Consider the following 24,328-nt stretch of genomic DNA (forward strand, 5'->3'; position numbering starts at 1 on the left):
CTTGGAATATTTTCTTTACTGCAGTATGTTTGAGAATGTCTTTAGCTTAATGTGTGACTCCTGTTATCAGGGTTTTATTCTGTGATATGCCACAGGCTCAGTGTTGGAACTTGGAAGACAAATAACTACCACACACTTTATTTTCATCCTCTGAAAATAGCCACAATGAGTAAGATAATGCTATCATCCCTGAAAGTTTATGGCGCTTACTTTCAAGTTCTATGCATATGGCCTTGCTGAACATTGCCCTGTCTCTAGCATGCGTGCACCCTCCAGGGAGAGAAAAGACACATTTTTCTGATTCTAATTTACTTTTCACCTTAACTTCTTTCATAATGCATTTTTTTTTGATTATGAGATTCTATGACCTTTCTTATACTCATGGAAAGCTGAAATGAGTTGCCACTGTGTGGAAGGGTAACTGAACGATGTCATTGAATCATCTGGAATTTATGATTCTTCCCCAAGTAACCTATAACTGTCCATGCTTCAAGTTGTTAAAGCCCATTTAAAGGAAGTTCAGTTACTTGTAAGCAGTTAAAGATCAAGTTTATAATTTTTAAGTAACTCCCAAACTCTTTTTTTTTTAAGAATACATGTAACAGTATATGTAATTCTAGATAAAAAATATAGAAGCTTAATAATTTGCCTATCTTTTTAAGGGAGAAAGTTTTTCGTTTCTGGGATTAACTTTTTCCTTTTACAGATGTGTTTTTAAATCTGGATTTTATAATATATTATAGTAAAAAGATCTTTCCAGTGTGCCACCTTTTTTCATTCTTGTGTTTGTGAAATAGTGAGAATGAACAATTTTATTTCTTTGTCTTTGAGTCTTTGACTTGGCCCTGGGGAATGTTTGTTTTTGTTTCCATACTGTGATTGTTTCCATATTGTTTATCATCAGCAATTGCATTCTTAATGGCCTTTTGCAACTAAATTTTATGTGTCCTTTGTTTCGGAAAAAAAAAATACTTTCTAATTTGAATTCGTGTCATTTAAAGGGCAAAGTTTTCAACTTGGTGAGAGAATCTATGCAAAATTATAAGTTTGATTGATTCTTCCACATACTGCAAATAAGAAGAAATCTAATGACTTCTTGGAGTGGCTCAATTATTTGTCCATGGTTTTATTATGTTCACAAATCTCTGTGGCCTTTGGGGCCATGTTTCGATTCTGCTCCAGTGAGCTATTTTATAAATTTTTTGTTGGACATCAAAAATAGGTAAATTTAATTGGAAATAAATTTTTGATTTCCAAATGTATGACCAAATCTGAATGTAATTTTATTTAAAAACAAATTACTACCTAAATATTAGCAGTATTTTCTATTCTTTTTTAAATTTTCTATTTTTTAGAGACAGTGTCTAGCTGTCACCCAGGCTGGAGTACAATGGTGTCATCATAGCTCATTGCAATCTCCAACTATAATGCACACAGTTGCATTTTAATCAGCCTCCGAAAGTGCTGGGATTACAGGCATGAGCCACCATTCATGGTCAAATATTTTCTATTCTTGATAAAATCATGGTGGAAAGTGGGTTTGAAATGTAACTCATTTGTTACTCAAGCCATTTAAAGGTTTATGTTTTTATAAATGAGAGTCCTAAGATGTCAAGAGATAATAACCAAGATTTTTCCATAGTTATAATATTTCCTCAGAGGAGACACTTCACTCAATTGATGGACGAAGTCAATGATATTACCATTGATTAATACTCACAATATCCCACCAAAGGAAGATATATCTTCTGGGTAAAAATATGCTGGCCTCGACCTTTCCCCACGCATATGTTCTCTCTTTAACACACATGGCCAAAGACTTTTGTCACAGTTTTTTTTTTTTTTGAGTTATTCCTTTTATTTTGAAATATGTTCAAATTTATATAGAAGTTGGAAGTCCTTTCATCCAGAGACTCCATTGCGTATTTTCCTAATTGTTCCATTAATAAGAACCCAATCCTGGGTCAAGCTTTGTATTTAACTGTGCCACTTAAGTCTCCATTAAACCAAAATAAGACTTTCCTTGCCCTTCATGACCTTGACACTTTCAAAAAGTACAGGCTTGTGATTTTGTAGAACAGTCTTGAATTTGGGTTTGTTTGCTATTTCTTCATGATTGGATTCAAGCTTTGCATTTTTGGCTGCAAGATCATAGCAGTGATGCTATGTTCTGAATGCATCTCGTCAGATGACTTGTGACATCAATTTGTCATGTTACTGGTGATGTTAACTTTGATCACTTGAATAAGATGGTATTTGCTGTGTCTCTGTAATATGAAGTTACTATTTTCCTATTTACGATTAGTAAGTAGTTTGCCAGAAGAGACTTTGAACCTATGTAAATACCTATATTTCATCCAAATTTCATCCACTAATTTTATCATCCATTTTTGTTTCCTGCCTGAATTATTTTAAATTTATTAAATGATTAAATTAATTATTTTTCATTTATTTTTTAAATGATTGCCAAATGGTTATTTCTAATTCTGCCATTCCTTCTACATTTATAAGTTAATTTTCTACCTTAAGGAGAAGCTTCCCTTCTCTTTATTTATACACTCATTTATTTAAATCCCTGTGGGTTTTGTTCAATGAGATATACTGTACCACTACACAGTAGCTCAAATGGTCTCAGTTTGAGCTACAGAAAGTCCCACAAAGCTGTTTTCTGAAATACTCCCAGCGTTCTTTGAGCACATCTTTATTTTCTCATATAACAGGATGTCCAGGCTCATCTTATATTTTATGCCCCAGCTTGGATTCAACCATTTCTTTGAGAAGCTCTGGGTCCTGGCATTTAGAAGTCAAGATCTGGACACTTGGTGTGGTCCACCCTACTGGGAGTTAATGCCTCTAGGGCATCTCGGGAAACAGAGCCAGGAAATAGATCTAGTATATACATACATGTATAATTAAAATATGTACACACACTTTCACTTCTATATTCATTTCTGTGTTTGTTTATCTATCTATCTATCTATCTATCTATCTATCTATCTATCTATCTATCTATGTAGCTATCTATTTATCGAAAACCATGAATTCACATTGATATATTCAATTCCAATCAAACACTCTAGGGGTCATTCTAGCTTCCTCCTGTTAAAACGTGTAACTCCATTTTTCAGCGGTAAGACACATGACTCCAATTAGCCTTAATACATTATTTATTTGACCAGTCTACCTGTAAGTAGCAGCCTCCTGTTTCTTCTCTTGGCCATATACTTCTAGCTGTATCTGCTAAACCATTGGCCTTTGGTGCAAATACTTTCCCATGTCTGTTAGCTCATTCTACCTCTTGTTGTCTGCCTCTCTCTCTCTCCCTCTCTCTCTCTCCCTCTCTCTCTCTCTCTCTCTCTCTCTCTCTCTCTCTCTCTCCACACACACATGCACACACACACTCATCACACTGGCAATTTAATGGGTAGAGAGGCATTGACTGTTTTACCCCATGGGTGAGACAACCATAAACTGATCTGATGCAAATTAAATGGACTATATCTTCAATTAGTGAAAAAGTTAAAAACTACAGAAAAGACAATTCTTCATTGTTTTCAGGATGTAATTCTTCTTCAAATAATGGCAATATTTAACTATAAGTTAATTCTTCCTTATTAAGAATCAGCTACCTGCAATGCATTTTTTAACACCGGAAATTCAGTAATGGGTTTTGCAACTTTTGAAATAATGTATTTAAGGTTACTGGTTTTTCACAAAGGCAATTTCTTTTTTCTTTTTGCATAAAAATATCCAAAAGCACAAGAGATTCACAGGATGTGAGGAAGAGAACACTCATAACAACAAATAATACAAAGGTTTGCAAGGTGTTTGCATAAGGCAGATGATATTATGCAAATGCCTCAGCCAAACCTTTACATTAACAGAGAACACTGTCTATATATTTGCTGAAAAATGTATTAAAATGCACAGAGTTGCTAGACAACACATGGAATTGCCATATTGTTGTCAAAACCTGAGGTACAGCTCTGCAAGGAGTTTTCTCACGGGCTATGACTTTACTATTTCTCTGTGATTAGTTGTTGTTCCATGGCTACGTTGCTTTTTATTCTGTGAGCCAATATTTGCATTTACAATACAGACCACGATGTGAAGGATGTTTCTTATTAGCGTAGCATCTATGTTGATCCTTCATTGCTCTGTAGCTTGTATCATGATTATGAGAAAGTTTAAACTCTGATGCTGATAATTCCCACCATGTTTATCAGCCCTTATTCTTTTGTGTTTACTTCTCAAGATTTTTATAAACTGATGGCCCGAGAGAGAGGGGCATGCTAAATACTGTTAGGAGCACAACTGGCGTGCTGGGTCTTTTGAATCTTCTCTTTTCTGCCTGTTAGGCTCCAGACTCTGCTCCTAGTCTCAGCATTGGTGTTTACCTTTCTGACATACTAGTATTTAGGTTATGGAAATTCTATACCTAATGGTTCAGCTCGTTAATTCAACCAGTGTAATAGATCTTTGGCATGTTTGGATTGAACTTTTGGACAAAGAGCAAGTGCCCTCGAGTATATTTTGCTTTGGAACAAATTTGAATTACTAAGGCTGTGTGGTTTGTGTGTGGAGCCTGCCACTTACTAGTGATTCAGCTTGGTGGAATCTCTGAATGAGGCCTGCCCCTCGGCAAAGCTGCATCCTTCTCTTCTGGTAATTACAGTAACAGGTACCTGGAAAAGTACACACTTAGCTGTAGTCTCAAATGTCAGAATTCACAAAGCTTTTCTGTCATACCACTTGTTAAGGTCAAGGATCCAACACTGTAATTCTTTTTCTAATTCTAACGGTATTTTTGAACTGTTTATAGCTACATTGGAATTGTTGATAAATTGTGATGATGCCTTCTACTTAGTGGTTTGGCATTTATTTCTTTTCCCGCCTTCCCTCCCTTCCTCTCTTCCCTTCCTTCCTTCCTTTTTTTTCTTCCTCCCTCACTTCCTTCGTCTTTTCTTTTCCTCCTTCCTTTTCCCTTCCCATTCTTTGCCTAATAAAGTTCTTGATCTCAAACCTGTGGTTTTATAGTCCATAAAATCTTTTATCATCAATCCCCTGTTTCATTTATTGAAAAGAGCATTTTTTTGCCATAATCAATCTTCAGTACACATATTTCAGTTTTGAAAAATCATGTATGTTCTTCTATGTTGGTTCAGTGCTTTCATCTCTGTTCTTGTCTGGTGCTTACCTTGGCTTCTATTTTTATAGCCATATCAGTTGCAACACTAATCGGCTGGAATATAATGGTATAACAAGAGGCAGAAAGAACCAAGCTGAAAATCAGTGCTGAAAACCACTAACTGTGCCTGTGTGTACTTACAACAGGGGGAAAAGATTACTACCTATTTTTGGTTTATTGTAGAACATACATTGAAAGAAATAATATATTACAGTGCTCATCGCAAGCCAAACACACAGTAAGAAAAATGAATAAATGTTAGAAAATAATCTCTACAAGGGCTGGGATGTTTGATTCTGGTGTTCACGAGCACCTAATACAGTGCCTGGCACACAGTGAGCACAGAATAAATACACATCAGCGGTTGCTGTTGTTCTTATGCTGCTGTCATCCTCCTTTTTGATGCTTTGAAAGTGAAAGATAAATGACATGTTTATAAAGCACATAATAAAGGGTCTGGTGTAAAGTATTTGATTTAGCTAGAAATATATTCTTAGAGGCTTATCATCAGGCAAATGATTGGTTTAGTGCAGCGCTCTTGAGAAAACATCTTCAGAAAGGCTGAAGGTTTTTTTCTTTTCTCTTTCCCAGGCATCCTGTTTTCCCTGGTGGTGATGCTGTATGTCATCTGGGTCCAGGCGGTGGCTGACATGGAAAGCTACAGAAACATGAAAATGAAAGACTGCTTGGATTTCACCCCTTCTGTTCTATACGGCTGGTCATTTTTTCTGGCCCCAGCTGGGATATTTTTTTCTTTGCTGGCTGGATTACTATTTCTAGTTGTTGGACGGCATATTCAGATACATCACTAAATCAACTGTTGCCACAAGTATTTTCTTGAGAGATTTTTAAACAGAGCATACTTTTTTTTCCACTTTATTTCAATGATCCCAGCATAGAATTAATTGATATAACTTTGTAGTTGCTATTTGATTGAACCATTTCACTTGTGATTTCCTCTGATAAGAAGGTCCTAGAATCTCTCCAGACACCAGCAGGTCTTCATCTTGTCTAAATGCTGTCAAGGACCTAGTTCTTTAGGACATTGCGAAATGGGTCTCCCTTCCCTGGAACATGTTCATGCAGGTTGCAAAGCCTTGATAATAGGATAACACCATCACATGGGGCAAATCTAGGTTTCGCGTAACACCTCCTTCTTAGTGTTCGTGTCTGCTAATTAAAAAAAAAAAAAATCTTTGGAGAATAATTAAGAATGGAAAACAAATGTTGGCAGAGGTTTCATTTCATTTCCTTCTTCACACACATACATATCCATGTATGCATTCACTGGCTCCTGTGAGCAAATGATTAATTTAAAAATAGACAGCAGTTGTTCTGCTAGAGAGCCGTGTAGTCACCAGTTAAAATGGACCACAACAAACAAAACTAAGATCATGTACTTACTCTGCTTTCATTCAAACAGTAGTTTGGTTACCTAATGTTATTCACTTAGTCATACATGCTTACGTAAACTTTAAACTATATTTAAAAGTAGCAAATCTGTAAACCAAATTATGTATAAAGCAGATTGAATTTTTATGAACTTAAAGTGAGTTAATTATATAATGTAATATGGTTTAAAATATGTAAAAACCAAGCACCTTAGCTTAGTACATAATTCTATTTGATATTCTAAAATTCCCATTAAAAACTATATTAGTAACATGCTCAGCATGTTAAAATTTATTGATGAAACATGCTTTTAATAGTCTTTAGCTATAAACTTTCAAAGTACTTCCATCTGAGCATTATAATGGCCTCACTTTATTAATACCATGAAATATTAACTTTCCCCAAGATTTTATGGGTTTCAATTCTTCTGATCATTTGATTCCCTTAACTATTGTCCCTCAATTTCTTCATCTTTACAATAGGTATATTAACATTTAAAGATCTGCTATTTTTTTTAACCTCCTGTAAGAAAAGTTTTTCTGGGGAAAAATAATTCTTTATTATTCACTATCACAGACATTTTGCATATCAAAGATGTTCATTTGGCACGAATGTTGATTGAAATCAAATCCATCTGAGAGGCTTAGGTTGTAATGGCATTCTGGAAGTTTCCATCATGGAGAGTTTGGGGTTAGTGAGGGAAGAGAGAAATGGCATGGCGTGGGAGCTTGGTTGGAGGCACAGTTTTTCTGCAGCTGTTGTAAGGCATGACTCACAGGCAAAGGAGTCACACCTAGAAGATGCTCTGGGGTAGATGAACTCTTGCTCTCTGTCCTGTGCTTCCTGCGATGATGGGGAGATTGCCCCAGTCCTCTTTGCACATCTTGTACTTTCCCATTAAGCTTTGTTTTAATGGGAGAGAGCTTTAGAGGAATAGCAACAGTCTATGGTATCTACAGAATCACAAGGGCATTTTAGTGACAGGACTTGCCTGTATTCATAATAATAATAAAAATCTTCAAGGGTTTAACTGGTTCCTCAAGTCATTTCAATGATATCATAAACGTTTTTGTGGTACTTCCCTTTGTCTTTTTCCCGTTTTATTTTTATATTGCTTCATTTACTTTTTATTTTTTGCTTTTGGCTTGATTATTAGAAAAATAATTATGGGTTCTGTTATGCATATTGACTGTGATATTAACTTATGGCATGCCATTAAGTTTTCCAGATGATACTGGGTGTATTTGATTAGTTCATGTCATCTGTAAATACAATTCTTTTTTGTAGAACTTTGGAATGGAGCTTTTCTGGTGTACTGTATGCCATTTAAATTTCACATACAAGCTGCCTTCAGTAAAGGTTGGAATATTTATACATTTCAGATGGTTACTCTCATTTTCTAATACACTTATGCAGCTACCATGTATTTATCATATGACAGTTGGCTGAATGGCTGATGTTTGTGACACTTTTACACAGATCTACATTTTGGAAATATTTTATAGCTGCAATTCATCAATCATATTAATTATTTCTTGATCAGTTTACCAGCAATCCTCAGAAGGAATGAAGGTGAGTTGTGTTTGCTATGTTAATGGGTAAAATATTCTTAAAAATAGCAGAGATATGCAGTGTGTTATTGTAATAGCCTTATATCTGATTTGAGATGCTATGTTGCTAAATGTCTATGCTTTGTTTATTTCTTTATTGGGTGTGTTGATGAATTTTCAGAAGCACTCAAATAGTGTTAAAGTCTTTTTTTAAAGTGTTGATTTTGCATCATAAGGTTTTAACTTAACAAATAAGCTATCTTTTCAGTGACACTTCTTGAAAGATTGAATAAAGAGGGCAGTGTGGCCGGGCGCTGTGGCTCACGCCTGTAATCCTAGCTCTTGGGAGGCCGAGGCGGGCGGATTGCTCAAGGTCAGGAGTTCAAAACCAGCCTGAGCAAGAGCGAGACCCCGTCTCTACTATAAATAGAAAGAAATTAATTGGCCAACTGATATATATATAAAAAAAAAAAAAATTAGCCGGGCATAGTGGCGCATGCCTGTAGTCCCAGCTACTCGGGAGGCTGAGGCAGAAGGATCACTGGAGCCCAGGAGTTTGAGGTTGCTGTGAGCTAGGCTGACGCCACGGCACTCACTCTAGCCTGGACAACAAAGCGAGACTCTGTCTCAAAAAAAAAAAAAAAAAAAAAAAAAAAAAAATAAAAGAGGGCAGTGAGTTATGCCCTTGGATTTCTGGTGAAAGCTGTGATTTCTCCACATTGTATTTGTTCAATTGGTTTAGTTCACTCAGGTGGCCGATAGCACATATGTTGAAACTATCTGGGAAAACTATACTGGGCTCATGGATGGTGTCCAACTTGGGGGTTGATGGTCAGGCTTTCCAAAAAAATACTATTGAGTGTGCATTTAGTGGTCATTTGGTCATTTTTATTACTGATATATTAAATATATTTACTAAATTCAGTTATCAAATCTACTTATAAAAACATGGTAGAGGAGGTATCAGTATTTGGTAATTATCCATTTATCTACTTATCATCTATCTATGTGTCTATCATCAACATATATGGGTGCATGTCTGTGTATATGTTTATATATGTTAGCATGTATGTGTATTGTAAGTTTGGGTAGAAATAGATAAATTGAATCCTATAAACCAATATATTTGAGCTAAACAAATTTTTAAAATCAGTTTCTCTTGGGAGATAGCATTATACTGTGGTTGTGTTTCCCTGATGCTACTTTGACTATTTTACTCACCTGATTCAGGTCAACACATATTTTGATTTATATTTGCATGAAAGTAAACTACATTGGACTTAGAAAGAGACTTAGAAAGTCCGAAGAGTCAGGCAAACATGGGATTCTAGCAAAGCTGGCTGGACACCAATCCGCAGGTGTGTAGAATTGTCCAAAGACCCACAGTGCAGGGGTTACATGGAAAAAAATATTAACAGGCAAAATCAAAACCAGATTTTGTTTCTGTGGGACTTCACCAGGAATGAGGTCTCATGAAAAAGAGATGAAATAGAAAACTAAATTTTTACTGATTGTCTGAAGGAGTTAAATATATGGAAACATTTCCTCAGTGATGATCAGGTGGAGGTGGAAGACTTCCAGCAAGAATTCAGGGTGACCGTACCTTAGGTGTGTTATCAACCAAGTGTTGAGGGGAAAAGTTAATATCTTTCATATTATAAGTTATAACAAGCTAAGCAAAGGAACATCTAATCTGGTTAGGAGGGAAATAAGGAAAGAAAGAAAAACATCCAGTTGCAGTTTAGAGTTTGAGGTGGTTCCCCACAGCAAGTGCTAGGAGCTTTATCTTCGGGAATAATAAGACCAGCCTGGGCCAGCCTGTGCATATGGGTCCTGCCAGAGAAAACATGGGTGAATAGGGAATGGGAATGCACCAAGAGGCCACTCCAGTTTTTTAAAGGTCATTCCCTCCCTGTCCCTCACCCCCCCCCCCCAGTTTGTAGCTGTGCCTGAAAAATTGAAATGGTAATTGGAGGGTTGATCTTTGTGGAATGATCCACTTCTGAATATAAAGAATCATATGGTACATCTAATAATTCTATTTAATTCTGTCTACCTAGATAAATTGATCTCTATATAAATAGATTCTCTATATAATTTACCTATAAAATATCTATATATGTAACGAAATCAGAACAATTTGGGATTCTTCAAGTGATGATGGTTTTCTTAGTTCACACAAATGACAGGGCTGGTTTAAACTGGTTTTATGAAATAAGCGTGGTTGGAGTAATTGGTATCCTGTACTTATTCTGAGTATTATGTAGATGATTTGCAGGGGTTGGGGGGAGCGGTCTCCCTGGGATAAAATAAGTGCACACACAGCAAAGATGTTCATATTCTCATTCTTCTGGAGTGCAGGAGTTATGGTGACATAATTCACTGAAAGCATAGCATAGTTTTCCCTTTGTATGACAATTCCTTTTATTTCCTTAGCATTTTTCCCCATTAATTCTAAAGAGTGCCTACCTATGTTAAAAAATTCACCAAGGCTTGCAGATAGTATTGACATTAAAAACTATCTAAATGAATAGATATTTAAACAACATAGACTAAAAAGCAGTGATGTGTAAATAATAATGCATATGGCCTCATGTTTTGATCTAGCATACACAAAAAGACACTATAAAAAATATTGATATATTGTCTTCACCCCTCAAAAACACAAGGGAAATATTTCTCAAGACTTTTGTGGGTATATATAAATATCGAGGAGATGCATGAAGTAGAGAGTTGGATTAATCTGTTTGCAGGTATATATGAGTGTGAACCTATATCTGCATACCTATGCATGCATATTTATATATATATATATACACATCTGTGGTATATATGCATATTATATATGGATTTAGATAAACCTGCATATATATATACATATATATGTTTGAATATACATATATACTCATATGTGTGTACTTATAAAAATATTTTGTATATTATAATGTATACATGCATACGTATAAGAAATGCCCACATTATATTATATGTGCATATACACATATCCAAATATCTATCTCAGCCATGCCTCTCTTAAGGTTTGCTGAAAAGGAGGGCACATTTCATCTTCGTGCTATTGCATGCCTGTCCTGGTGGTGAGTGAAGGGTGAAAAAACAACAGTAAGTGCCATTGTGGCCTTCTCTTTCTCAGATCCACAGCATGTGTGATGACACGTGGGCAATGGACTGGTCACATTCCCTATGAATACTCAATGGCAATGGCCATGTCTTTGAACATCTGTTGAGTACCATCCAGAAATCGATAACTGATGATAAATATTTATTTAATAGTTATAAATTTTGGGGGCCAAAATAATTTCTTTCTAATGCAGTATGCCTTTGTAGATTTATTCTTCTTTCAATCCCTAAGCCATTTGGTTCCCTCTGAACTCCTTATTTGGCTTCCCTATAGGGAGACTGTTACGGTGTGGTGGGGAAGGTGATGAACCTGTGTCTGGGGAGGAGGTGAATTTCAATCCTGAATTTTAAACTTATAGTTTGACAAACTATACCACCTCCCTTTGACAAATACCCAAAATGTAGACCACACTCATTAAATTCAGTTTGACAAAAAACAAACAAGCAAAAACAAACAAAACCCCTATTGTATATTGACCATGTACTAGTTCTGGCATTAGGTTCTTCATCTAAAATATTTGCTAGCTGATTCAACAATCAGTAATTGCGTATATGCTATGTGTCACAAATGGTGCTAGATATTGGATACATGTTACTAAATAAAACAGACATGTTTTTTTTATTCTTCAAACTAGGATTCAAAGAAGGGGTATAGAGAACAAACAGTGAACAGAAGATAACTATGAATTTATAAATTGTGACATATCCTCTAAAGAAAAGTATACAAGCCATAATGAGAGATAAAACCCCACTTGTTGGGTAATAAGAGAAGCTCTTTCCAAGGAAAGAATTCTGAGTATTCTGATACATAGAAGATATGAAGGGGCTCTCTGGGTGAAAAGTGGAAGCAAGTGGAAGAAAGGCCTGAAAGTGGAAAAGAAGCTGACATGTGCTAGAAATGCAAGGCAGCTAGCATGGCTGGGCCTTGAAGACGAGAGGTTTGTGATGAAGCTGGAGAAGTGCAAAGGGCTCAGTCATCCCCCGCTGTCCATTATATTTATTCTGAGAGATAAAATTGAAGGGACTTTCTGTGGATTGGCTATGGGATGGGGAGAGGAGAAAATCAAGAATGACTCAAATTTCCAGCTTAAGCAAATGGGTAGAAGGAGAAGACTAGGTTTGGAAGACAAGATGGCAACAGACTTGGAGGAGAGAGGAATCCATGGTTCATGTTCATGGCATCATGTTTGAAATGGGTGCAACATGTCCACATTGAAACCCTGGCAGGCGCTTGAGTTAGCAGTTAAGAACTCAGAGGAGCAATCTGAGCTGGAGTGGCACATTCAGGATTCACAAAAAGCAAAGCCACCAGAAAGATGAGACCACTTGCGAGGATAGCTAGAGCGAGTAACTCGCTGCACTGAGAACCCAACATGTGGAAGAGTAGAAGACTGAGCCTGTAGAAACACCAGCAATACATACGGAAGGATGGATGATGAAGTGATATCAAGGAAGCCCAGGGGGAGTATGTGTTGAGCAGAGACTGAGGTTTGATCTTTTCCAATGCTGCTGAGAGGATGAGTGAGGCAGGGAAAGAAAGGTGGCCATCGGAGGTTGAAGCTTTGAGGTTGTTGGCTACAGCGATGACAGAGTTTTAGCACAGTGGTGGGAACAGAAGTCAGATTTGATTGGTTTGAGGATTAAGAGGAGGTAAGAAAATGGAAAAAGTTTGTGCAACCTCTAAAAGCAGGCTGTTGTTGAAGGGGAGTAAAGAGTGTGGATCTAGGTAGAAGATACTATGGGGTCAAAAGAGAACATTCTTAAAACCTGGGAAAATAAGAGCAAGTGCATGTATTCTGAAAATTATTTTGTGCAGAGAAGTTGATTATGTGGGAAAGGACCAAGATGAGAGCAGAATATGCCAACATGTGTGAGGAAGGAAGGTTCTACCAGACTCACCTGAAAGGACGTCACATGTTTGAAAATACCCAAAATGTAGACCACACTCATTAAATTCAGTTTGACAAAAAACAAACAAGCAAAAACAAACAAAACCCCTATTGTATATTTACCATGTGCTAGTTCTGGCATTAGGTGTTGGGGTTACAAAAAGTCTGGCAAATCACATTTTATAGGTCAAATGCAATACTTGTCATTGCTTATCTGCAAAGCACATAAATAAGATCTCATGGAGTCAACATAGCTGAAGGATAGGTCTGTTAAAATTCTGAGTACTAATAGAATATGACTGCAGTCTCAGTCTGTTAGGATGTGAGTGTATATCTAGAAGATTCCATCTTGCTAGTGAAGTTAAATATTCCCTGGCCTGCTTCTCTAGACAAGTGTTTGAGAAGGAAACTTCTTATTTATTTATGATAGTATTAGGGCCTTTTTCTTAGAAAAGAAGTGAATAAATGTATTTCAATAGCATGTTCTCAACACTAGATTACAGTCTTTTTCTTTTTTAAAGAGTCCCATTCACTGAAAGAAAATAGCACATAATGCATCCTCAACAGAGCATGCTTGGATTCACTTTTTTTAAATTTCAGAATATTACTGGGCTACAAATGTTTTAGTTACATATATGGATTGCTTTTGTACTGCTGAGTCAAAGTTATAAGTGTCCCCATTACCCAGATAGTGTACATTGTATCCATCAGGTATAATTTCACCCATCCCCTTCTTCCTCTCCCACCTGCATGATTTCTGTTGAGTTTTACTTCCATCTGTGCACATTAGTGCTGACTGGTTAGTTCCAATTTAATAATGAGTACATGTGGTGTTTGTTTTTCCATTCTTGTGATACTTCAATTAGGAGAATGGTCTCCAGTTCCATCCAGGTTGTTGCAAAGGTACCAGTTACCTAGAAATATATTTAACCAAGGAGGTGAAAGATTTCTACAAAGAGAACTATGAATCACTGAGAAAGAAATTTGCAGATGATGTAAACAAATGGAAAAACATATCATGCTCGCGGATCAGCAGAATCATCATTGTTAAAATTTCCATACTACCCAAAGTGATTTATAGATTCAATGCAATCTCCACTAAAATACCAACATCATTTTTCACATATCTAGAAAAAATAATTCTATGCTTCATTTGGAACCAGAAAAGAGACTGAATAGCTAAAACAATATTTACCAAAAAGAACAAATCTGGAGGCATCACATTACCAGACTTCAAACTATACTACATGGCTATATTAACCAAAACAGCATGGTACTGGCATAAAAACAGATACATAGACCAATGGAACAAAACAGAGATAAAACCAGCCACATATTGCCATCTGATCTGTGACAAGTAAACAGCAATACACACTGGGGGAAAAGAATCCCTATTTAATAAATGATTCTGGGAAAATTAGTTATGCACATGTAGAAGACTGAAATAGGATGCATATCTCTCACCACTCACAAAAATTAATCCAAGATGGATAACAGACTTAAATATAAGACAAGAAACCATAACAATTCTAGAAGAAAATGTTGGGAAAACTCTTTTAGATATCAGCCTAGGAAAAGAATTTATGAAGAAGACCCCAAGGGCAATCAGGGCAACAACAAATATAAATAAAAAGCCTCTGCATAGCCAAGGAAACAATCAACAGAGCAAACAGACAACCTACAGAATGGGAGAAAATATTAACATGCTATACATCCAATAAAGGGCTAATAACCAGAATCTACGAAGAACTCGAGCAAATCAGCAAGAAAACATCAAACAACCCCACTAAAAAGTGGGAAAAAGACATGAACAGAAGCTTTTCAAAAGAAGATAGATTAATGGTCAACAAACACACAAAAAAATGCTTATCACTAATGATTAGAGAAATGCAAATCAAAACCACAATGAGATATCATCTGACCCCAGTGAGAATGGCTTTTATCCCAAAGTCCCAAAATAATAGATGCTGGTGTGGAAGAGGAGAGAAAGGAACACTTATACACTGTTGGTGGGACTGCAAACTAGTGCAACCTTTATGGAAAATAGTATGGAGGTTCCTCAAAGAACTAAAATAGACCTACCATTTGATCCAGCAATCCCACTTCTGGGTGTTTACCTAAATGGAAAAAGTCATATTATTGAAAAGATACTTGCATTAGAATGTTATTACAGTACAATTTACAATTGTAAAAATGTGGAATCAACCTGAATGCCCATCAATTCATGAGTGGATTAATAAAATGTGGTGTATGTATATGATGGAGTACTATTCAGCCATAAAAAATGGATTCACTTTTAAATGAGTATGTTTAAAACCACTAAAATGAGGCATTAAAAAGACAGTGAAGAAATGTCATTTAATAGCATGTTCTCAACACTGTTTTAGTTTTATTACTATCTATTAATAGAAGAATCCCAGTGACTCTTAGAAAGCTGTCTAGTGGTTTAATGGGGATATTCAGCTTCCTATTTAAGGACAATCAAAAGACATGCCATGATACTACTGCATTTGGACTTGTCTGTATTATTTAAGTTGTCCATTTTTGATCCAGGAAAATACACTATGATGAAAGGAAAATTACAATTTATGAAAGAGGGTTGATAAAGCAAAACGATCAGAAAGAGGGTTTTAAATATGGGCTCAATTTGGATTCTAAGAGATTCTTGCATTTAATTCATTAGTAGTGGAAACAGAGGAGTTTATTCTTAAGAGGTGGTATAGAAAAAGAGTGTTTTTTACTACTCTGTATATAATTGGCCCAACTGATTACCAGCACAATCAGTGATTACATTTTATAACTATACATGTACTGTAGTTTTTGACTAATCTCAGCAACTTCAACAGTTTATGATTTTTAATAATTTTACCTGTCCACAAGAATTGTTCATAGATAGCAAGATGTTCCAAATTTACCTGGTTGCTTCATCACATTGTTGTTTTAATAATGAAATAGTGAGCCCCAGAGCCAAAAATTTCACTACCTATCAAGATCTCAGAAAAACACATAGTAAGTATCTAAGATCTGTCATTTCCTACACAAAGACACAATAAGACAGGAAAGAAGATGTTAAAGCAATCTTTTAATTTTCTAAGCTGTTTTTCTTTACAAAAGTAATACATATTCATTAGATAATTCAGAAAGTACACAGGAACAAAAAGAAAGAAACAAATTTCACTCATAATTTTACCACTAGAGTCAAAAATTTTATTAGGAAAATAAAAAGCACTCTCTAAATTTCAACTAAACGAAAGTCAAGAGTCACAATGGTGACAGCCCTGATTTTTTTTGAGCATTTCTTACATGGTCTGATGGTGTCAGTCCCTTTGGAGAGTTGAAAGAACTGAGACTGAGAGGATATGCTACTTGCCTAAGGCCACACAGCTAGGGAGGGGTGACGGTGGGTTTCCAGGTGTTAGAACCTCTGTGTTCTTTCTATGACACCAACTGCTTTCTTCCTAATAGTGGAGGGAATATGTTTTGAACATTGTTGAGTGAAAACAGAAAAATTTCTTAGGGCTTCATGTTGGATTAGTTGGATGAACAAAGAACCCAACTGCACAAAGCGAGGCATTGCATGGAATGATGCAGCAGCATGTCGAGTTCCCTGGACCTGCTCAGTGACCTCAGGGAGCTAGAATCTGGTGCAAGGCGGATAGGGAATCTGAACCTCTCGAATGGTTCTGTGCCACTCTGAGAGCCAAGTAGAAAGTCCACCATGTAGAAAGAAGTGCTGCCTGTAGAAAGGGCTCCTTGGTGTTGTTATTGGCGCCATTACTCACGGTATTTACAGGGCTGTCCAGCCATGTGGCTTCTGTGTCTACAATCTACCCGTGTGCCCTCAGAGCAAGTTACTCAGTTTCTTCACTTTCTTCCAAACAATGTAACTGGGCACAGTCCCCAGTGCAAATCTAGCCTACAGTTGGCTTTTAACAAAGTTTCTACTCACTGCTGAATAGGGTGGCTGGGCACTGTGGTTAAGACAGAGGGCCCTGGGGAGAGAGAGGCAGCCAGGGCTGGGATCCCAGTGCCACCACTGGCAAGGTGATGTTGAGCAATGATGTAATCTCTCGGTGCCCCCCCATCCACAGGGCAGGGACAGTGAAATGTTCATGGGATGTGTTTGAAACAGTGTCTGTCACAAAGTACTCAATAAATGTTATCTACTATTGTATTTTCCTTATTCTTCTAGTTTTAAATTATTGTACCATGTTTCTATTATTTATGATCCAAGATTTCTTACCTTCCTATTCAGAGGTCATTGGATACAGTTTTTTTTCAGTAATATTTCTCTCTTTTTCTTTTTCTTTTTTTCATTCCCACACTCATCTTAGAAACATCTCGTACCTCACTGCCTCTGCTTGTCTAGGATTGCGCACGAGTGTTATGAGAGCCGGAAAAACTTGAGGGAGGGGATGGTAATGGTAATCTATGTCCCTTTTGGAGAAAACAGACCACCGAAGAAGAGAAATCATTTCAGAAATTACTTGGGTGGGTTTCCAAATATGGTTGGCCAACCAAAAAAAAAAAATTCAAATTTAAATATATAAAAATGGAAACAGCAAGATAATGAAAACCGGCTCCTCTGCACCTCAGCTTTTTTTTTTTTTTTTTTGCCCTCTTGTTATGTGGCTTCCCTTTGAAACAGATCGCTCTCATCACAACACGTAGTGTGCTGCCAGCCACCACATGGCTATTTGGCAGCTATTTATAGCACAGATCATATTACTGTGCTGCATTGCCAGGCACCATGTTCCAACTGGTATACCACTGATCTAAACAGAAATCAACTTCAGGTCCTTTTCTCTGAAACTCGATGGGAAGGGGCGATCTCTATGATCTTTTCCCCTTCTTTTTGCATTATTTCTTTGTGGAACTGTGTCTTGCTCACACCACTGGGGAAATTCAGGGAGATTGTCAGTCTGATACATACTGTATTATCAGATAGGCTAGCTTTTTCTCCCTTCTACATTTGCTTAAGAACTTATAAACCATGGAGAATAAAAAGTGCTAAATGGAATGAAATGACCTATCAAGGGTAGATGCAGCATTTGTGAATGGCTTCAGAAAAGTTCTAGCTCCAAGGCCCTCCAGGCTGAGTTTCTGTACCATCTCCAAGACAAGCTTCTTTTTTCTTTGGTCTCTCGTCCTTTCACTCCTTTGAACCCAAGTACTTTGTGCGTCCTCCATCCTAAGAACTACGACAAGATTTGGAAGTGTGGTTGAGTGTTGAGTGTTGAGAAAAGCAGATGTAAACCTCACCTTTTTATCATGCACTAGGCTATAATTTCACAGAATATTCAAGAAAGACAGACAAGCAACTTCCACAAAGATTTGGCTAATACATACACTAGATAACAGTGACTTGTGGTTTTAAGTTTAGAGAAATAAAAATGTTTTGGAACATGGCTTGGTTAGGAGATATGACTCTCCGAAGCTATAAACTAGGGAAGAGAAATCAAATCCCTAAGCAATGAGCGATCAAAGAGTGCTAAATGTGTCTCAGATCCCGTGTAACAGAGTTAACCCCTGTCAGAACAAACGGATGGAATTGCTAGTACCGTTGACTCTTGAACAGCAGAGGTTTAACTTCTTAGGTTTATTTATACAGGAATTTTCTTCAATGAAAATTACACCAAGTGTGTCTGCCTCTCCTGCCTCTCTTTCCACCTCCTCCACCTCTTCCTCCTACACCACTCCTGGGACAACAAGACCAGCCCCTCCTCCTCCTCCTCCGCTGCCGCCTTTACAACATGAAGACAACAAGCATGAAGACCTTTATTATGATTCATTTACACTTAATGAATAGTAAATGTATTTTCTGTTCCTTATGATTTTCTTAATAATAGTTTCTCTTCTCTAGCTTACTTTACTGCAAGAATATTACATATAAATACATATACAAAATGTGTTAATCAACTCTTTATGTTATCTGTAAGGTGTTCTGGTCCACAGTAGGATATTAGTAGTTAAGTTTTTGTAGAGTAAAGATTTATATGCGGATTTTCAACTGCACTGGGTGTCAGTACCCTTGACCCTTGCATTTTTCAAGGGTCTGCACTTGAGGGAAAGTGGGCATGGGGACACTGCGTGTACTCGTGGCTGATATATGTCATAGTGTTAGGAAAGACAGTACTTGTTTTTTCCTATCTGTGAGATGGAAATAGTCATTTAGAGTACTTGAACATCATAGCCAGCTCAGGTACCAGCTTATTGCATGTTATCTTTGCAAAAAAATCCATCAGAAAAACTGGTTATGATTTTGACGTCTCTTCTGGTTCTGGTACAAGATGACCTGTCGGTCATAGTACCTTGTCACGGTCATGGTAGTTAACTCTTCCGCGTGATCATCAAGATCAGGGAAGTGTCGCTGACAGTCTGCCCAAGGTTGCTGGAGCCCTGGCGTCTTCCCCTCTCTTTTATGGTGAAGCTGCTCTGACCAAGTTTCCTCACTGAGCTGTGCTGCATCAGGCACTCGATAGGTGCTGGCGGAATGAATGACTATGGGAAGTGTGTGGGTCACCCTGAAGTGTTGGCAAGGCCACTTGTATTGATGACTTAGGAGAAACTGGACAATGAGAAATTAAGGAGTGACATCTGAAAAGACTGTACTGCTAAGCTTTTAGCCTGAATTTGCCTGAGAAACAATTTCCAGAGGATAAGGGATCTATAGAGCACTACGTGAATATTTTTATTAAGCAAATATTATGTGGTCCATTTATCATTATTTAGGTAAATAAAGAAATAAATAATTGTTCCTTTAAAGAGTTGGGACAGAGCAGAGGTTAGCAAATATTCTGAGTTCTGCCTTCAAAAGGTATACTGATGAGCCTGGGAGGATCGCTTGATCTCAGAAGTTCCAGACCAGCATGAGCAGGAACAAGACCCCATCTCTACTAAAAATAGAAAAGTTAGCTGGGTGTGGTGGCACGCACCTGTAGTCCCAGCTACTTGGGAGGCTGTGACAGGAGGATTGCTTGAGCTCAGGGGTTTGAGAGTTTGAGGTTGCAGTGAGCTATGATGACACCACTGCACTGTAGCCTGGCGTGACAGAGCAAGACTCTGTCTCAAAAAAAAAAAAAAAAAAAAGAAAAACATATACTGATGAGCAAGTTATTCCCAGCATGAGAAGCTTAAGTGGAAGGATAAGGTTATGGGGTAGCTGTTGTTCCCAACCAGGTAGTACTAGTTCCTTCATTTACACTGAACATTACTGGATTTTATTTATTTATATTGCTCTGTTGAAATTTACTTCATAATAAAAAGTGTTAATTACTTCATAATAAATAGTAATAGTTACTTCATAATAAAAAGTGTCACAGTGTCACAGACTTCGTTCCTGTTATACTTTCTAGGGAGCCGGTCCCCAGTTTATATGCCATGTGGTCAGTACAATGATTGCATCAGGGTGGGACACCTGACCCGAAGACAGCCAATGGATAGCCTGCCCAAGTACTGATGAGTTATGACCAATATCCGAGGTCCAGAGGAGGGTGGAGTAGTCCAGTTCTTTTCCTTCCCCTTTCCTCTGTGTTTCTTTTTTCTCCCCAATCTCCTGCCCTGACAGCAGTTTATACTGGGGACATATCATAAGGTATTGTTAAAAGTAGAGATAGAAAACAGGAGGATGCATCAACAGTCTCCTTGAGAACAGTAGATGCAGTGATGAGCAATACATGGGCAGAAGGCTTAGGGGACAGAGACCATAAGAAACACATGTAGCTATTGCCAGCAGGTCAGAAGGCCATCCACACGGAGAGTGTAAAGAGATCTCTTGGATGCCAGAGGCTGTCAGGAGGCCCAGAGGTTTTTGCCATCAGAACTCCTTGCGTCTACTGTCAAGACCCAGGCAGCCTAGGGCTTTCTGTTTCCTGTTCTTGGCTTATTGTGAGACTTTTTGTTCTTGCCTCGTATATTTCACTTGACCACCCAGCTCTCCGAATTAAAATAGATTGAGTGTATCCCCATTCTTGGCAACACAAAAAGGAAAATTTAAGGTCAGTTTTCCCCTAATAGGTTAATGTGCATATCACCTGTGAGAATAATAGTTGAAGGGTAGAAGGAAGTATGCCTTTATTGCTTATATACCACCGAGGAATCCAGAAAGCTGTATCTGTCGAGAATTTACGTTTCACACAGTTCTATCTAAGAGCTCATGTCTCTTGCAGTGTATTTGATTTCTACTCTGTCCCCCATTCCTTGTTGTGACCCTAGAGATGCCATATTATTTTTGCCGTTTTAATGTGTTTACACCTTTATCTGTTCTTTTCAATACCAAAGTACTCAGACTTAATAAACAATCAATTTTTTTACAACATTTCACACAAATAACCATGCTTGCTCTAGGGCTTGAGACTCAGTATTCATTCGGAAGTACTGGATTATTGGCATTAAGCACTGCAGGTATGTGAACCCATGGGGCTTCTGGCATTTGAGTTTTGAGCATTCTGTATATAAATGTGGTCAAGGACGTGATACCAGCTCTGATCGTGAAGTTTGTGGGCTAAGCTGGGAATACCAGAGCTTTAGGGAAGTACATTCTAAGTTTTAACCAACAGACAAATGAAATTTTGAAACACAGAGATCAACAGGGTCCAGCTTGTATATATGGACATGTGCATGAGCATGCAGTCGTGTTAGAAGAAGTGATGAAAGGACGTCAAATGCAGAACTGCTAGTTCTTAGGATGTGCTTCTTAATGTGGGTTTCCACCATGGCTTATTATAGACGTGGTATGCTGCTACAGTGCTTGTAAAGAAGGCCTGGGCATAGTTCCTGCAACAATGCTCTTTATTCATAGGACAAGAACTACATTTTCTTACGTATTATATAAAGGTGAGTTGTGTTTGCCAAGTAGAGAAAACTCAAGAAAAAAAGGGGAAACGTTGACATATTTCATATTACCACATTCTCGTATCTCCATGCCCAGTGTGACAGACTGACAGATGGATGTCCATTCTTGATGGATGCAGTAGTCAGGCATCTCACTGGATTTTATCTTCTACATCCTTTATTCTGCTATGTTTCCACTTTGTACATGATTAAAATATTCCAGGGATGAATTTCTGGCCTATGGATTAACTCTTTCATTTCAATAATTCTCCTCAATGTTCCTCTAAATTTCATCCACCGAAATTACTTCCTATTTTTGGTGGTTTGGTAGTTGCTGTTGTCCATTTCTACTGGAATTTAAATAGGTGCATCATGATCATTTCATGATTCTGATTGAAAAAGGCCTCACTCAACTCACAAAGGTGCAGTGTCATGAATATCCTTCTTCGAAGGCCTTTGAAGCATTTCATTCCAGCCTTTAGTCTTAAAGAATGAAGATATTGGGGATAGGATGTCTGAGCCAAAGGCAGCATCATATACAACTGTGCTCAAGTCCAGCACTTAAATAAAAGCCAGAAGAAGTTGGAACTATTGCAAGCACATTTATAATATCATTTGAGGGACAGCTGGGGTCAGTGCTAAATTTTAAATTATCAGATGCAGGAAGGCAACTCTTGCATAACAATAAGCACAGGCTGTCACATTGAGTGGAAAATAACCACACTTTCACCTTGGAAAATATATTCTAAATAGGATAGTAATTGTTTTGAGAAAGCTATTCAGTGACTTACCTTTTTTCCTCACTACACTCAAGAATTGCCCAGGAATAAGGTAAACTTTTTATCATAATTTATACAATGTGGTAATTTTTTTTGAATAGTTTAGAATTTTTATAGCCTGATACAGATCTGCCAAATTGCACACAGTCATCCTGCACTGGCAGGAAGACAGGCTTGGATGACCTGCTGGGTCTTTCTCATCTCTAATGTCTGCGAGTCTTTGAAATACATCCCGGAGCTTAATTATGACAGCAGTCTTTAGTATTCTGAGCCCCTAATGGCACACTTCATGGGAACAATGTAAAAAGAAAAGAGTCGGTGCCTTTGCAGTGGTTTACACAAAAATTGGAACATGCTATGATTTTAGGGGAGAGCTTCCCCTTTTTCAGGCAGGTGGGAGGGTGGAGGAGGAGTGGTGGGTTAGGGAGAAGAGGGCTTCTGGCAGGTGCTAATCAGACTAATTCTCAGTTATTTGTTCACAGTCTGGTATAAATCAGTCATGGAGATACTTTTTGCAGAAATAACAACCATGCTAATTTTGAGCTTTGCATCAATTTAGACAACTTAGATATCATCCCCCTCCTGCCACCATATCTAATCCTGGCTCTAACTTCTCCCTGGAATTGTGCTTGGGAAATAGAAAATCAAGTCAAGCACTGTGCTTAAAATTTAACTTTTTATTTTGAAGATAAATGCAGACTAACAGAGGAGTTGCAAAGAGAATGGAGAGCTCCCCCCTCCCAACACACACCCTTCCTCATTCCCTTCAGTGTTCACATTTCTTGAAACCATGGCACAACTCTCAAAACTAGGAAATTAACCTTGATATAATACCACCAACTAAATTACACACCTTATTTGGAATTCACCAGCCTTTACTTCAATATCCTTTCTCTGTTCCAAGATTGGGTCCAGGACCCTGCATTGCATTTAGTTGCAATGTCTTCTTTGTCTTCTCTACTTTGTGACAATTCCTCTGTCTTTCCTTGTCTTTCATGACCTTGACACTGTCAAAGACTACTGGTCAAGTTATCTTGTCAAGTGTGTCTCATTTACATTTTGTCTGATGTTTTCATAGGCTAGAGTCATGGATTTGGGGAAGGAATGCCACAGAGTTATGATGTGGCCTTCCCAATGCATCATGTCACAGGGCATACAATGTCAATAAATCCTACTGCTGGTGATGGCAGCATTGACCTACTAATCAAGGTGGGGTTTGCTAAGTCAAAGACATATAGCTTGTCCCATTTATGTGAATGGGACCTGAGTCAGCAAAGGAAACTAGCTAACCTCCTGTGGTCAAATAGCATATGCGTGTCTTGAGCAAGGATTCATTGGGTGGACTAACATTTTTAATTTCCCTGCTCTGTGACTTGTATCTATGAGATGTATATAGGTCTAACTATATAATACCTCTGGGGATACCATGGCTGCTTGTAGCCATCAGTGAGTCAGCCCCTGGCTTTACTTTGCCTTGGCTCTAACTCTAAGGCTGAAGGACTATCCATTGATGATCCACTGATGAGCTTCATGCCACACAGCTTCAGTCCACATAAAGAA

General features: G+C 37.6%; 1 protein-coding gene across 1 annotated transcript in view; it reads left to right on the forward strand.

Moving 5' to 3' along the window:
* Positions 1 to 20,252, forward strand: part of TMEM182 (transmembrane protein 182) — a 61,746-nt gene extending 41,494 nt beyond the window's left edge. The window contains exon 5 of the mRNA XM_012740531.2: positions 5,780 to 20,252. Coding sequence (XP_012595985.2) covers positions 5,780 to 6,000 — 221 coding nt within the window. The 3' untranslated portion in view covers positions 6,001 to 20,252. The remainder of the gene's footprint in view (positions 1 to 5,779) is intronic.
* Positions 20,253 to 24,328: the final 4,076 nt, after the last annotated feature.

Source organism: Microcebus murinus, chromosome 3 (assembly GCF_040939455.1).
Source record: "Microcebus murinus isolate Inina chromosome 3, M.murinus_Inina_mat1.0, whole genome shotgun sequence".
In the NCBI taxonomy this organism is placed as follows: domain Eukaryota; kingdom Metazoa; phylum Chordata; class Mammalia; order Primates; family Cheirogaleidae; genus Microcebus; species Microcebus murinus.